We start from the raw sequence: 16569 nt of genomic DNA on the forward strand, positions 1-16569 counted from the left end.
GAAGACAGCATTTTGGTGTTTTTCAAAATAAGGGACAATAACATAAAAGAATGTAGAAGAGATAAACTGTATTCTAKCAGGATTTGTAAATTTAGAAAATCTGAAGATTAGAATGTCCTTTTTTAACTTCTGAAATAAGATTATTAATTTTTGATGCTTAAATAATACAGTTCTGTCTATTTTTCTGCTATTTTCCTACATGATTTTATTGCCTACACAAAAAAAATCATTTTTCTATTAAAGTGTTCTGAGCTCATTTTATTTGTTTTATAGGATACTGTAATTTATGACCGTCTTGCTGAAAGTTCAAAATACAAAGAGATCACCTTAAARCATTTAGAGCAGTTTGCTACAGAAGGTGGGTTATATTATTCAATGTAAAAATGAATATGAAATTCAGTTGCTTCTCAGTTTTTCAGTTTTATGTTGCTGTAGTGTTTTATTCATGTTAAGTTTGAAAATTATGTTGTAGCAACATCTCCTTATGAAGTCTTCCTCTTCTTGAGAAAGTAACAACTTCATGCTTAAAAAAACCCAAAAACCAGCCCAACACACCCGCAGAGTACACAGTGGAGTCTTTTAACCAAAACATATTTTTCCAGAGAGCAAACACATGGCACATTGTTTCTGTGAAGATCTCATTTCCCATGGTCACTTTCATGTCCCACACACAGTGAATGCTGTAGGGATGGCACACAGGAAGAAGTAGCCWAAGTGAAGATGGTTGGAAATTATTAGTGTAGTGCTTTTAAGGTAGCTTTAAGCTGTATTGTTTCTGTCACCAGTCCCAGTAAGGGAAATTGCCAGCATCCGTATGGTGTGTTTTGGTGTCTGCGGTTTTAATAATCACTTTCACAAAAAAGTTGCCAGAGAACCTCTCTGTGAGGGTTTGTGTARTAGGAATAGTAAGTAAAATTTAAAAGACTGTGAAATTGAGATGATTGGTAACAAGCAGCTGGTTAGTTATTTTAATTATAGTAGATTTCACTGTACAGATGTGAACAGAAAAGCGGACTGTGGAAAGATTCCCGAACAGTTCCTAGATATTCCATGCCATATCCCCTTGGTATCTCAGTAAAGGATTATAGTGTTGTACTGTGCAGTATCATAGTGTTTTAATTTATCAGTGAATTGGTAGTGAGTAGTTGGAAGCAGAATTATAAGACTTAGGGGAATCTGAGCTGCAAGTTTTTACCTCTTCATTTTTCTAATACACTGCTACTAGAATATTAAGATTATCTTTAATGTGTCTCAAAGAAATAAACTTACACTGGAAAACAAACTTTATTGAAATATTTTCCTTCTAAAAACAATCCATATGTTTTATTAACTATATCTGGCCAAACATCCTTGTTATCATGAAAGGTCATTTTTCTGTCATACATATGGCTTCTCTAGTTTTTTTATCTTTTGGTTTATGATGAAATTTAGACCAGTGTATTAAGCAGCTTCAGCCTCTTGGTTCTTTCAGTGACAGCAAAAACAAGTCACAGATCTGTTTTGTTTGTTAGTTTTTCATATTAAGATCTCTGCAGGAAATATTTGGCTAGTCTTAAAGAATCTTAAAGTAATAAAGTTAGAATAAATTATACAATGAAGTTGCAAGAAGAAGTAAAACCAAACAAATTTAATTGATGGTACAACCCACACCCTCATGGAGGTTCTAGAAAGGCTTAACCAGAATTAGTCAAGAAAAAGTTACTTAGGTGTGAAGTTAATTAGGTCATAAGGCAATGTAATATATTTGGTTACCAAAAAGACAAAATTAGATCACTATCTGCTGTCCTTTATGAATTGACATGAAAATTTCAATTCAGTTCTTAATTACTGTTCTTATTAAAGCAGTAGGACAACTCCTTAGCAGTTGGGTTTTACTAATGAATCAACATAAGAAGTGAAAAATTCCACCTGTTTTTAGAATCACTGTACATATGTTAGTATTAAGAAGCTTGTGCAGGTACTTTTTATATCCTTATTTTCAACAGATGAAAAGATCTATTGTTCAGAAGAGTGAATTTTTAACCTTTTTAAAAGCATAAAATTCCATCTTTAAAAAAAATTACGTATCTCTGGAATCGATTAAAAAATTGGTATTTATTTTTGCTTCAGATTTAAATTGCAGCCAATGGTGTTGCAAAGTTTCTCATGAGTATCCTTTCATGTGGCAGGACAGTATGTCCTTGGCATTTGCTGCATGCTCTTGGTGTGTCGTTCAAAAATGAAGTGGTTAGCATGGCTGGCATTTATATGTAAGCGTTTGTTAAGCTTTGAGTGTTAATGCCTGCTTGGATAAATAGAAAATTGTAATTTTCCTGTGTTGTTCCAGTCTGTTAAGAAGCAGGCTKAGTGATATTTTGTTTTCCACTTTTTTTTTATTTGGAAGAGTCTGTTAAACCACAATGAACAGAATTGTATTAAAAATAGAAAAAATAATTAGGTACTGATTTAAAATGAGAAAGCATATAGCTTGAAAAAAATATTTGCTGACATTCCATACACTTGGATTTCTTTTCTTCATTTTATCGTCTGCAGAAAATATGTTGAAAGCATTGTGAAATAGTATCACTGTTAGTCAGACAGAGATTCCTTTCCCCCCCTTCACCTATATTCATTGCTTTGGACCTTGTTAGCATATCCTTCTTATGCAGAGAAAAAAATCAGTTGAGTTGTCGACCTTGAGTTTATTCTCTTAAATTTAGATAGTCTTCATAATGCTGTTGTCTGAATACTAGGATTACACATGGTTTTCATTCTGAAGATACTAAATTACTCTTACATCTAAGACACATGTATTATTCCATACCCCATCTCTTAAAATTTCCCGCCGATGCTAAGCTGTAAGCTCCAGAAGCCTGTGAGCAAAAAGAGGTTCCATTTAGCCATCCCTGGTTATGGTGCTGTTCATCTCCTAGAGCAGAGTGGGCAAATGACSAAAGGGTAACTGCATTGGTCTTGCCTGCCCCCATTCTAAATCTGCTAGCCTGCAAACTGTATATCAAGAGTTAGGCCAACTTCATTCTCTAGGAATCTAGTAATATGTGAAAATGAATTGTTAGAAAATTCACACCTAGCTACTTAAAGTGAATRTAAATGTGTGTTGTCAAAAGTAGATATTTCTGAAAATCATGCAGTCTCAAATTTTTGCTGTAGTGCTTATTTCAGATTTCTGCTGAAGGAAAAAATACATTAATAATAACAAACAGCTCAAAGGTTGTTAAGTAAAAAATAGTACATAATGATTTTATTTTAAGAATTTGGAAAGTTGAAACAATCTCTGAGATGGGAAATTAAATGAGGGGATTCAAAGTTGGCTTCTAAATKATAAATTTCAAACTAGAATTTCATAAGAATATTGAAGAGGGGTGAAGAGGGCAGTTGTAAACTTATGCTGATATGTTTTAACTTAACTTTAGGTTTTACTTTATCTTTCCAGCACAGCAGCATTTAAGTTTATAAWTTTTTTTTCTCAGAAATACAATTAAATTTCACAGTTTTAATGCTTCAGTGTATATACTTGTTCAGCAAGTGTTGGGATTGCTTCATGTCTCCTTTACAGTTTAAGCTAAGTCAGTCTTACATAAAAATTGATAATTTCTCCCCTGAAGTACATCACCTGTATTATATTCAGATTCTTTGAAACTGTTACTCTGTTGARTATATTTATAGCACATTTTTACTTCATGTGTGTTTAAAAAGTTTTTCAAGATGTGCAGCAGTAAGTTGAAAATAAGGCATAAGCATACATAAAATACAGAATATAGAATACATTCAGCTTTCAAAAGTTACTTATTGCTGGCATATCAGGGAAGGGACTAGCAAATACTAAATCATTATCTGCTTTCTTTTTAGGTTTAAGAACTCTGTGTTTTGCTGTGGCTGAGATTTCGGAAAGTGATTATCAAGAGTGGTTAGATGTCTATCACCGTGCTTCTACAGCTATACAAAACAGAGTACTCAAACTTGAGGAGAGCTATGAACTAATTGAAAAAGTATGTGTAGCTTGAAGTGGCTTTCTGGGGTTTGGGTTGGTTGGGGGGCAGGATGGGCAGAGGGATGAACAGAAGAGTGGGTTCTTAATTATTGTCCTTATTTTCTATACCATGAAAAGGCAATCACTATTGAGGAATACTGGTTAGACAGAAAAAAATCTAGCAGTATACTGACAGCTGTGTCATGGAGTCCTTTAGWTAATCAAAATCAAGGAAAAGTTAATCTGACAAAGTTTTTGCTGCAAGTAACTACCTTGCTAGAAAGTGTCAGTTATGGGTTGAACTACTGAAAAGGTTTTTTTCAGAGTCCTTCTAGTGTGCAAATAAAGGGTAATAACAGATAAACAACATCTGCTTTATTATAATGATCTTGGAACAATGGAGTAGTCAGAATTGGAGGGACTTTTGGAGGTCATTTAGTCAGAAATCAGTGCTCAAAACAGGGATAGTTTTGCTTGCCCAACACTTTGATGAGGTYTTGAATATCTGCAAGGAGGCAGTTTTCCCAGCTGCAGCAGGTAATATTTTTTTGATGCTCAACTAAGACGTTTTTCATTTTTCTGAGTTAAAATTTTTATTGCTGTAGAATGTGACCGTTGCCTGTTGCTCTTTCACTGTGYCATGCATTTTGGAAAAGGATGGCTGTTCTGCCAGCTTCAGTTAGCAGAAGGAATCCCTCCCTTAATCAAACATAAAGTACTAAGATTAAGATGAATTGACAGTTGTTTTGGATTTTTTCTACAAAGTGAAGAGAAATGGTTAAAAGAGAGAAGACATGGTACTAGCACTCCTTCAAATCAGAGAGATGCCTCTCAAGAAAAAGTAACTGTGCTGAACAAGCTACTGAGCTTGTGAATTATTGGTTGAAATTTGAGTGGTCACATTGTGCAGTTTTGTCAAGCCACTCAGATATCTAAGTKAAAGGTCATAAGAATAAACTGGAAGTTCTTTATTTGTTGATACCAAATCRGAATAATAAGTTTAGAGTGCATTAATCTTGTTATAAATACTGGAGTTAAATAAAAGAAATGGAAGATTGAAATTGAGTTTAAACTGAAAAAACCTATACATACGAAATATTTTATGTTCACAGAATCTTCAGCTGCTTGGAGCAACAGCAATTGAAGATAAACTACAAGACAAAGTGCCTGAAACCATAGAGACACTCATGAAAGCAGACATAAAAATTTGGATACTTACTGGGGACAAGCAAGAGACTGCTATTAACATTGGTATTATATTTGCATTTATTTGATGGCTTTGATACAGGTTTAGAAATAATAGCAGCTCATGGAGTAAAATTTCTTTCAGAATGGAAAGTTGTCTTGTAAAAAATACTAATTATTATATGTCACTCCAGATTTTGAATGTGAACTTATTTTTAGTCACTGGTAGGGGAAGGGTAGGGAATGGTGGATTCTGCCTCTGTTAAAATACTAAAAGCAAGAAAGCTATGTCAGAGATGAGGCAAAAAAATAGGCAGCTATACTTTTTTATAGCATATGGAATGAATTTAAAAGAATAYATTGGATTTTGACTTTGAGAGGCAATAATATTAAGAGAATATAAGTATTCTTAGTTTCCCTTCTCTATTTTTCCTTCTTTCCAAGAAAGGTGAACTAACAAAGGTTTATTTTTCTTTTTCCTCTTATTATGAAGGATGGGAAAAAAATGCTAATTTCAGTAATGATAAATCACTATTTTTAAATAGTTTCTATTTCTTCTGCTTTTAAGATTTAATATTCTTAATATTTTAAGATTTAATATTCTTCACTGATATGTGATCATATCAGTACTTTTGCTGAAGCCTAGATACATGTCCAGAATAAAACCCTACTTGAGTCATATGGATCCTTTTTGTTGGCTGTTATTATCTCCAGTCTTAAAGAACTTTCCGTATGCGCATGAGGCAGTTRATCTAAGGTTATTTTAGTACCTTCAGGTTTGTGTCAATACACATAATACTAATATTTCCACTTTATTAAGAATAGTGATAGATATTTGTCTAGGCAGCCTACATTATTAGCATTTAATGCATCAAAGAATAAGAGAATGAGAACATGTGTATATTCAAGTTCTGTACAAAATGCAAGTTGCATTCTAAAAGTTTGCAAGGCTCAGGGAGATCTGTCTGTTGTTTTCTGTAACTCTCTTTAAAGCACCTTTGAAAAAGGCAGAACAGTTGCAACTTGCAGCAAGGGAAATTATAACTGTTCTGACTTAGTACCTGTATGTACTTGTATAAAATGCAGCAGGATTTTTTTAATTGACTTCAGCTGGGGAAGTCTTATTTTTAATTGTGTCTGTAATTCTTTTATAGGAAAAAATGCCTTGTTATATTATAATGGATTTTGTGAAACAGATTTTTGAAAACAAAATCTTTTCTAACAGGTCACTCTTGTAAACTTCTGAGAAAGAACATGGGACTAATTGTTATAAATGAAGGCTCTCTTGACGTAAGTAAAATCTTCAAAGTTCTCAGTTAATGAAACATTATTTTAGTGCTTAAAATATCAAGACATCATGGTGGAGGTGTTGTAAAAAAATAAGTTGGATCATCTGTTTATCTGGACAAAAGTAGAAAATTCTGCCAAAACCATTATTTGGGGGCTGTTGTTTATGTTTGTTTTGGTGGATTACTTTCTTAATTTTAGTGTTCCATCTTTGGAAGACTGTATGGTCTTTGGGACAAAATGTTGCTGAATAACTAGAAAACAGACTGTACCTTCTGAAATCACAGTGTAGCTACTACACAAAGGAACTTTACAACTACGAGCAAACAAATTCCATGTAATGGATTTCATCCATGCAGGCTCAAAACCTAGAGCTTCACATTAAGCATTACAGAAAACCACTTCTAGTGTGATGATTCCAAARTTCAATAAATGTCTATCAAGCAATATCTTTTTGGAGTAAATTTATATAAATATGGTTTAAGAAWAAAAGGTAGTACCTGAAATAATATGCACTGTACTCCCTTATTCAAAGTGGAGTGTCTAGAATCCATAGAGGTTTAGAGATTCTTTCCTTATACACCCAGAGTACATGGAGATGCAAATATCTTATGGCAGCTGAATTTGTATATGCAAGCTGGCTACTTGCAAATTTGGTTTTGGTGATACCATGTATAATGGGGCTTTTCAGCAGCAGGTGAATGTAGTCTTGAGAGGCAGTTCAAAAAATAAGAATAAACAAGCTCTATGCAAATACTTTAACTAGAGGCTTTATGTAGTTTTCTGCCTCATTTGATGGTGTGCATTTTACTGTTTCATGAATGTATAGCTTGTGTCCTTTGCTTGCTAGTGTGGTTGGAATGACGTGTCAATCTCTATTTTTCTAGTGTTGAATGGTTGAATCAAAAATTACTTTGAAAGTTCTGATAGATGAGTAGATCAGATTTCAGGAAATAGAGAAGAGGGATGGACTGCTATGATTGCAGAACACTGAGTCAGTGCAGCTGCAAAGGTGGATTGATTCCTYTTTCCTTTCTGCACACCAGTAACAGTTGGCAAGAGACTGTAATACTTAGTTGGAATATTGTCTGTTAAGGAATTCACATAGAATCAAAGTTTGTATTTTGAGTAGCATGAGTCCACCTTTTATACTGGTACTCTGTGCACCCATGAGGGCTGCTGCACAGCTCAGTTTCCTCAACACGGGAGGAGCTGAGCAGCCATGAAACCTTGAAGAAAATGATCCCAGTGTAGCAGCACTTCTCTGTTTGGGATCTTTGAGAAGAGTTGCTCTGTGCCAGTCCTCTTCTCCTTGTCTCTGTGAAGTATGGACTCTTGCCTATATAAAGATCTTGACAGGTTCATTGGAGTTAGGAAGATTGGCTTTTCTTGGTCTGCATACTCTTCTGAAAAACACTGAAACATTGSACTGAGAACAGTGGCAGTAAGTGCATCGATGCTTCTTCCCCTTGCTGGTAAAGTAATAGTACATGTCCATTGCATACCAGTAGCTTTTCCTAAAACTTAGGTCACCCAAATCTAATCCCTTCATGGATAGGCAGAGTCCCCTGTCTCTAAAACATATAAAAACAGATGTAACAAAACAAMTTCCCTATCTGTTTGGTCATTATGGCTTAAGCATGCAAGACAGAGGAAGTTAGAATAAACAAAATTTGTCCAGACTGTATCCCAGCTCTGTGAACTGAGTTTACAAAGAATATGCTAAAACAAAAGATCTTCTTTTATATGAACWAATACCCTTATTTATGAAATTAAATGAAAAATACCTTAACCCCACTCAACTCCCCTCTCCCCACTAGGCATTAGCTGGTATGGAACTGAAAGCATTTAGATACCTCAATTTTTCGCAGCATTATGTATTATGACGCTCTACTCCCATGAACATCTGCTTAGCTTCACAAACAAAATGTGGGTTTTGTTAGTCAGTACTTATAGTTGTATAAAAGACCACTGAATTTTATTTGCCTTCTTATTAACCTAATGGACTGTTAAATTTCACTGTTACTCATAGACAGAAGTTGTAACACAGATAGTCTTATTTCTTAATTGTGAATTTAGGCTGGAACTAGAAAATAGTTTGATTACCATTCAGTATCACTGAAAACTACTTCATGTAAATGATGTCAAGTGAATAAGGCACATTTTTATGCTGCTTTTAATTTGAGACATTCAACTTTAACATAAGAAGTATGCCCACAAAGGAATTTTAAGTATGACAGTTTTACAATTGGAGCTTTGTTTTGTCTTGGATAGGGTTTTTTGGTTGCAATATGTAGCATGTTTGGAGCTATCTGATGGCATGTCTGCTTGTGTTAAAAAACTAAGATCAGTTTAAACAGGAGAGTTCACCACTAAACTGTATCCGCAAGTGCCACATCCACAAGTGTAGCATCTCCTTMATGGCACTCCATGGTAGCGCTGTACTGTAGCTAATGAAATGTCAGTGACCTTCCCAAAGCACACTGCTGCACAGATATAGATAATTGTATTGTCTGCTGAATATAAGCTGAAGTTCTCAGGACCCGATCATAAAATAATGACTTTTTTGGGCATGATTCAAGCTGTCAGCAGCAACTGAAAAATATGAAGTATGTTCCTTTTTATAGCATGTATTTGCTGTTATATTTGTTAAATTATGTTAAAATATGAATTTAAGCTGATTGTCAGTTACAATGCCTGTACTTATATTATGAATTATCTGTGTTTCCTTTTTTCTAAATGTTTGAAAACATTTTATATAATAGTGAATTCTTRTATCTTTACATATGTGAACCGTCTTTTTGTATGTTTTTTGTATACCTGTGTCTTTTGGCAAACATTTATGCAACTATTGTTGCCATTCAAAGAGCATTAAAAGTTCCACCATAACATATACTTTTTTTTGACAGAGTGCAATCATGCACAACATTTCTATTGTGCTTCTAGTAGTACAACTGTTGCAAATATTCTTTCCACTTTATAATATTTGATAGCAGAAACAAAAGGCAATTTCCTCAAAAACCAAAATTGCAGTGTTTCTGATAATACTGAAAAAATTGTATTTAAGAATATTGAGAATTAAAAATAATGGACACAATTTTTTTCTGTGACAGGGAACAAGAGAGACACTTAGCCATCACTGCAGCACACTTGGTGATGCTTTAAGGAAGGAAAATGATTTTGCTCTCATCATTGATGGTAAATCTCTGAAGTATGCTTTGACATTTGGAGTAAGACAGTATTTCCTGGATTTGGCTTTGTCATGTAAAGCTGTTATCTGTTGCAGGTAAGGTTTACCTTATTCCCTCTCTATGCTATTTTTATTAACATAYAAAACTTAAGAAACTGAAGTTATGAAATACAGTCATTCAAGTGAAATATCACCGTAGAGCAGTCTGCAACAGTGTACCTGTCAAAGTCATTCAGATTACATATATCCAGAAAAATCATTTGTGATCTGTTGGTAGTGGTCTCAAYAAGGTTGAGACACTAACCTTGACTTTCAATTGATACTACAGTTGACTGCAGGTTTTAGCATATCTGGATTTGTTTGTAGATCTTTTTCCACAGGTTACTTTTCTGTAAACTGTGGGTTACACTGTGTAAGAAGTGCATGAAAATGTTAAAGGTACTACTTGGAGTGCTTTTTATTGCCCGAAGCTGGTGGAAACGCCTTTTTTAATCATTATTATGCCTGATTACTACAGGGTTCCTTTTTACAATTAACCCTTCCATCCTTTTCTGTAAATGTCAACTATTATAGCTATTAGCTTCCATTGTTCCATTAGAATAAATCAGATTCATCTGAAAAATATGCTCAAAATGGAACTATTTTTCTGCCTTGTAAAAGCACACAGAAAAGGAAGTAATACTACCGTATCCAAATAATCACCAGTTTGTAGTCTTTCCATCCTTTCTRAAAAGCAGTGTCATGCCACCAAGGGATTTTTTAATTAATGTTTTTGCAGTTAAGCTGTATAGCCACTCCTCAGCCTGAAACAGTTTGATTTTCAAACTAAGGTTGTATTGTCTTTTTAACGGAGATCTTACCCTGATACACAGTTTATACTATGTATAAGCACTTTCCTAACAGTAGTAGTCTTTCTAACTGAGAAGCTGGAGTTTTGTACTTTTTCTGCTAGGYTGAGTTTTGATCAGTATAGTAACAACAAGGAGATGCATGTAGAGCTGATCTTTCAAAGCTGTATTTCTTTTTCTTCTCTTTCCTTGACTACAAAATATATTTTATGCCATTTGAAGAGATAATTTTATTCCTGTTGAACTGTGGAACCATTGCTGGGTATTCTGTACATAAAGCTGTCTTTTAATGTTTGCATTTTTATGATGAAACAACAAAGTGCAAAAAGTTTCTGTTCTAGTAGCATTCTCTCTGCTATTTCTTCATTTTACACTTCCATAGTATACTTAGGTCAGTTGGTTTCAATGAATATCTAGATATATGTCTGACATATTTTGTGGTTCTTTAAAAATTGGCTACAGGTTTAAAACTAAAATACTTGCTCATAACATTCCCGGTTTTAATGTGCACATTTTTAATATCCCATGCGTCCCAAAAGTCAAAATTATGCCAAAATATTGACTTCTGTTAAATGCTTCATCTTTAGTAACAAAAAATTCATTTCCTTGTTTGTGAGCTTGAAAATAAAAAGTTTTAAATGGTGATTTTTAATTAAGGTCAATTACTTTAATTTTTTTTTCGCCTATATAATCCAGACTAAACAAAAACGTAAGCCTTTTCTTCATCCATATAAAGGCAGTAAACCTCTTAAGCTTTCCTTGGTTCTAAAAGTACAAACTACATCACTTTCATTTAAGTTTTCAGCCTTCATTCACTTGATCAGAAGTGTTTATTACCAATGGATTCTTCCTAAGACTAGCTGTCCTAACACAGATGAAGCTGACAAATACTCAGCAGACATTCTTGAAAAAAAAAATCAGTGTATGTTTATAATTCAAAGCAGATGTTTGGCTCAAAGACTTTGGCAAACTGAATTCCAACTCTGTATTGGTTTCAGAGTAATATATGCAAGAAATGGGTTATTCTGGAGTAAAAATATACAGCTAAGACTGAGCAAAACAAACAAAAAGTATTTTATACTGGTTTCACCATGAACTTGAGGCAATGACAGTGCCATCTTCAAGTTGCCCCTATAACATTGTCTGAAAAGGAATTAAGGCACTGTTCTGGGAAGTTAAAAAGATGGAAAAGAAGACTCAGATCAAGAATTTTCTGTAGAAGCTGGCTGTAGCAAGTCTTGGTACAATTCTCAACAGCAGAGTTCAAATAAAATATGTACCAAAAGATCATAGAAAGATTTTTTCATATACATGTACCACAGGATTTTTCAGAAGGGCTGTTGCCCAGAAACTTTAATCCCAAGTTTTCCACAAGGCTGTATTCATCCCAAGTAGCTTTTCAGAAGTCTGATAGCATGTGTTCTGCTGGCCACTGAATAATGTGATTGCATATCTGTCTTCCATTTGAAGGCTGTAGTATTTTTCATTCCTCTGTTTCTTAAAAACAGTTTTTAAAACAATTCTCTAACACACTTGGTAAATTGACTTCCTCAACATAAAATCATCTTGCAATTTTTAAGTAGTTCRATGTTTAGAAGTGTTGTATATTTTGATTAGTAAGAATTCTAATTGTTACTATAATTTTCTGGTTTAGACAAAAGTYAGTTTTTCATGAATGTTTTACGAATAAATGTGTGTATCAAGACATAAAAAGCATGTCTAGAAAACCTTGGTTTTCTCCTACAGTTTTCAGCTGTGTTCCAGAATAATCAGGGACGACTTTAGCTGACTTACAAATAGCCTTTATTTTAGTCGGAAAAGGCTTTCCTTTCACTGGAAATTATGTTGGTTTGGTGAAATTTGCCTTCCTAAAGGACATATTCATCAAAATTTTTCAAAGACTTTCTATTTTATTACCCTTGTTAGCTAGCTTTTCACAAATCTTTGTAACTTGGATTTGTTAATAAAAGGAATGGATAATGGCAGTGTGATGTTAGAGATTTGGGGAGTTTATTAACTTATTTTCCAGTCCGCTGCATTTATTTTTTCAATGAACAAATGAAATTAGTCACAAGCCTCAGTTGTCAATTCCAAAAAAAAAAAATTGTTTTCCAATTTTAAAGTTCATAGTTTGTCTGTCATGTGATGTAGTTATGCTGTCTCTGGTTGTTTTGGTTTCTAAAATTATTTTCTATTGGCATTCTTATTCATACAGAATAGAAAGTAGCTGATATGACCATTAGCTTCAGGAATCATGTAATTTCTTATTGATTGTGCTTTTTGTAGCTATGGGACAGTTTGCAGGTAGCTGAACAAAGTGATGGCCAACCATTGTTATTACTATCTGTGTGCTTAGTGGAGAGAACATAATTGATGCCTCAGAGTTCTTTAATCATAAAATCTTAGCCTTGAATGTGAAGAATTTACTCTCTTTTATGTTTATTTTAAAAGGGATGGCAGTTTTGTTCAGTTCCTGGGTTTGTTTTTTTTTCAAGGGTGAATAGGAAGAAGTGCAGTGAGGAAATTTATGCGACCAATGGGAAAAGAAAACTTCTTCTTTCAAATCAAGGATCAAAAGTTTGGTCCAAATTGAGAGCAGTGAGTTGTAACCTGTTACCTCAGTCTTTCCAGTGTCAAGACAGGCAAATTAGTCAGCCTTAGCTGTAATGCCAAAGTTCACTGGGCAGGCAGGAACATTTTATGATGCCATGTACTGAAAAATAGTTTGGCTAATGTATTTAGTCAAAGAAAAATTGTGTTTCCTTTGTAGGTGACTTGCCTTTACTGTTGCCCTCATTAGCACTGGTTTTGTGATCTTAAAAATCAATTAACATAAATAGGACAGTGTTTTTTGCCACAGTCACTTACTGGATTTGATGGAATTATTTGAATTATAATTCTTTAAACTAAAAAAAACCTTGCCCATCAGGAATCTCATTAATAATKTAACAGTGCAATTTTCTCAAGTATCACAAGGCCCTCATGTACTTACGAGAATACTCCCTTTGGGAACCTCAGCTTGCAGGAGCAGCCCTAGCATTAGAGATGCCATAATACAGCAGAATTTTTGGTGCCTGGTGGTCTGGTTCTTTTTGTTGCTGAGCTTGTGAGTGCCATACAGCAATCTTGGTTCAGGTGAGAACTGTACTCATGAGCTCCACAGGCTGTGTTACTTGGCAGTGTCTCAGTCAGCAGCAATTATTTAGAACTAATTGCTCTTTTGTGATTTTTCTTTGTAAATTTGTTCCCTGAAACTAATTTTATTATATATTTCTGTGGGTTTATTTCACTTTTTAACCTGGAAGATTTAAGTACAGGTTAAAACATCCCTGCATTTAAGCATTAATCCCTGCAATTTCATAACTGCTGGGGAAAACTCACAATCCAAATTACCAAGTTCTGGAAGTTATAATAAAAAAAGCCAAGTTTATTGTGTTAAGTGAACATATAGAATTACAAATGCCTGRTTTTGCTCCCTTTTTTAGTGTTAGTATATGTCCATCTTCACACAGAAGTCATGCTTTGGTACCAGAATTGCTCTTTTTRTGGGAAGTAGTGAGTGGTGATGGTTTGAGAGACAGACTCACAGAGCTTTTTGCTTTTCATTTGCTTTCTATTTGTACCATGAGACAAGAGGGATGAGACAAGGTTGGATCCTTGACTCAAGTGCCAGGATGCACAAAAGCAGATTGCCACACTGTTTAAGGTTTGCTTCTTATTTCCCTACCCCGTGAAAACCGCAGTTCTAGCAAATAATTTCTGTATACTATTTTCAGTTACAATGTCTCAAATACTACAGTAACTGAATTTCAGCGTGTAGAACTTGTACAGTGTGAAATGGGAGGTACATGTGTGACACATACAATGGTAGATGTAGGCAGAACTGATATATTTTCAGTCAACAGAGTTGTCATCCCTGGAATAATTTGTCCCCTCATCTGTGAACAGACATTCTCTTAATGACAGATAACTGAACAATTCTGAAAAGAACAAGGTAGAAGTTACCAGCACAAAAACTAAGTAGAGGAACAAGATTCAATCTTCAAGTCTAATTTATCAGTGTAGGCTGTGTTAACATAGTGGCAGTCTGCTCTGTTTGTGACTGCTTTGAAATCTATCTCTTAAATATCTTGTTGCTTGTGTATAAAATACATATTTAAACAGARAGGAAAATAAAAAGCATAACAATAAACTGTTCAAAAATGTGCAATTGAAAGTTGCCACTGGTAGTGGCAGCATCTAGGATTCCTTCCGCTAAGGTGGTTTAGGGCCCATTGCTGTTTGACCTTTGTTCCTCCAGTCCTGTTAACATCTTGCTTCAACAAATTCATGTTTCTATGAATTTTGCTGTGAATGCACTTTAGCATATACCCTTGAAGGGCAACAACGAGACCACATCACTGAGCAGGATCTTAATTGGCCTGGGTGCATTATCTTTGCATAGCATATAAACTGTGTTTTAAATTACGTTCATTTGAAGGTCCTGTATTAAACCCATCTGTTTGTGTTATCCCTTAGGGTATCACCACTTCAAAAATCTGAAGTTGTAGAAATGGTTAAAAAACAAGTTAAGGTAGTAACTCTAGCAATTGGTGATGGAGCAAATGATGTTAGTATGATACAGACAGCACATGTTGGTGTTGGTATTAGTGGGAATGAAGGTCTACAGGCTGCTAATTCTTCAGACTACTCAATTGCTCAGGTAAGTCATTACACCACAAAAAATACAATAAAATATGTTAAAATATTATTAATATTGGTGTATGTATGTTTTGATCATATGTTTGTTCGTTTTTCATGTTTTTTGCAGTTCAAGTATTTGAAGAACTTGCTGTTGGTTCATGGAGCCTGGAATTATAACAGAGTAGCTAAATGCATCTTGTATTGTTTCTACAAGAATATAGTCCTTTATATTATTGAGGTAATTTTACAATGCATTAAATTTTACTTCTTGATAGAAAAACTTTATTTTGAGCTTTTGCTTATTATATATTATTTTAAACAAGTATTTTTACTGTAAATAAACACTACAGACTCTTGAAATTTTTAGCAAATGGGTTAATTTTAATGATTGTTTTTTACTTTAAAAAGCACAGTTTCAAAAATGCATACTGAATTAGTAGTAAATGTGTTCATARTATTGCTAGCTTTGAAATGCTGTACATGTAACAATATTACAGTAATTAAGGAATCCAGTTACAAATTTGTCTTATATTTATTGGATGTCTGTGCTTAAGCTCTTTGCAGTGGTGTCAGTGGCTGGCTGGTTGCAATCTGGAGCCCTTTCAGTCTCTTACACTGCAGGGCAGTTGCAGCTCAGAGCAGTGCCCAGGGTTTTTACAGACAGGTTTAGTTGCACTCTTGGGTACCTTCCACTTGCTGATGGGGTAACCTTAGGCTCCTGTTTAAGAATGAGGATATTTTCCTGAAAGCAGCTAGTTTTTTCACCTGGGGTTTTAAGGAGTGAAATCTTGTGAAAAAATATGATAATATGAGAGGATCGTGGTGTAATAGATGTACATTTATTGGTAGGTACGGTTAGAACAGCATATATAGTTATAGTTTGCACTGCCTTCATGACCACATAGCAACCTTAAAATTTTGAACATATTTTTAAGTGAATTTTTAAATTTTCTCACTGCCCTCTGTTCCTTTTCCTCCAAGCTGCTGCCTTTTTTATAATCAAATATATATACAGTAATTATGTTTATAATTGATTCAAATTTTATATTTACAATGAAACTTCGAGTCAAAAAGATGGAAAAAATATTTAATTTTTGCTAATATAAATCATGAAATGAGTTGCATAGATAGTCTTATTTATTTCTACATTAACAGGGTTAACAGATACTCTTTAAATTTTCATCTTTTTTATTATATTTTCAAAGTAGTATCTTAAACTTGCAAAGTAACTGTTCTGTTTTACTGGAAAAAAAACACCTTATTTCTGTTAAACCTGATGTAAAAATTAGATTAATATTTTCAATTTTGGTATTTATGTGGCCGTACACTGTTTTAAAAAGCAGTATTAAAAAGTATTTTCGTAACTTTTTATGTACAAAAGTTGTAGCCAAAAGAATATGTTTTTC

The 16569-nt window shown here is 34.0% G+C and overlaps 1 protein-coding gene across 3 annotated transcripts in view; it reads left to right on the forward strand.

Annotated features, from left to right (window-relative positions):
* Positions 1 to 16569, forward strand: part of ATP8A1 (ATPase phospholipid transporting 8A1) — a 105192-nt gene that overhangs the window by 50655 nt on the left and 37968 nt on the right. For all 3 annotated transcript variants that reach the window (XM_057371756.1, XM_057371757.1, XM_057371755.1), the window contains 7 exons: positions 274 to 358; positions 3850 to 3989; positions 5083 to 5221; positions 6381 to 6445; positions 9556 to 9728; positions 14999 to 15182; positions 15291 to 15401. In XM_057371756.1, the coding sequence (XP_057227739.1) occupies positions 274 to 358; positions 3850 to 3989; positions 5083 to 5221; positions 6381 to 6445; positions 9556 to 9728; positions 14999 to 15182; positions 15291 to 15401 (897 nt within the window). The remainder of the gene's footprint in view (positions 1 to 273; positions 359 to 3849; positions 3990 to 5082; positions 5222 to 6380; positions 6446 to 9555; positions 9729 to 14998; positions 15183 to 15290; positions 15402 to 16569) is intronic.

The sequence above is a fragment of the Malurus melanocephalus genome, unplaced genomic scaffold (assembly GCF_030028575.1).
Source record: "Malurus melanocephalus ecotype Western Australia unplaced genomic scaffold, MMel_1.1 scaffold_157, whole genome shotgun sequence".
Taxonomy (NCBI): domain Eukaryota; kingdom Metazoa; phylum Chordata; class Aves; order Passeriformes; family Maluridae; genus Malurus; species Malurus melanocephalus.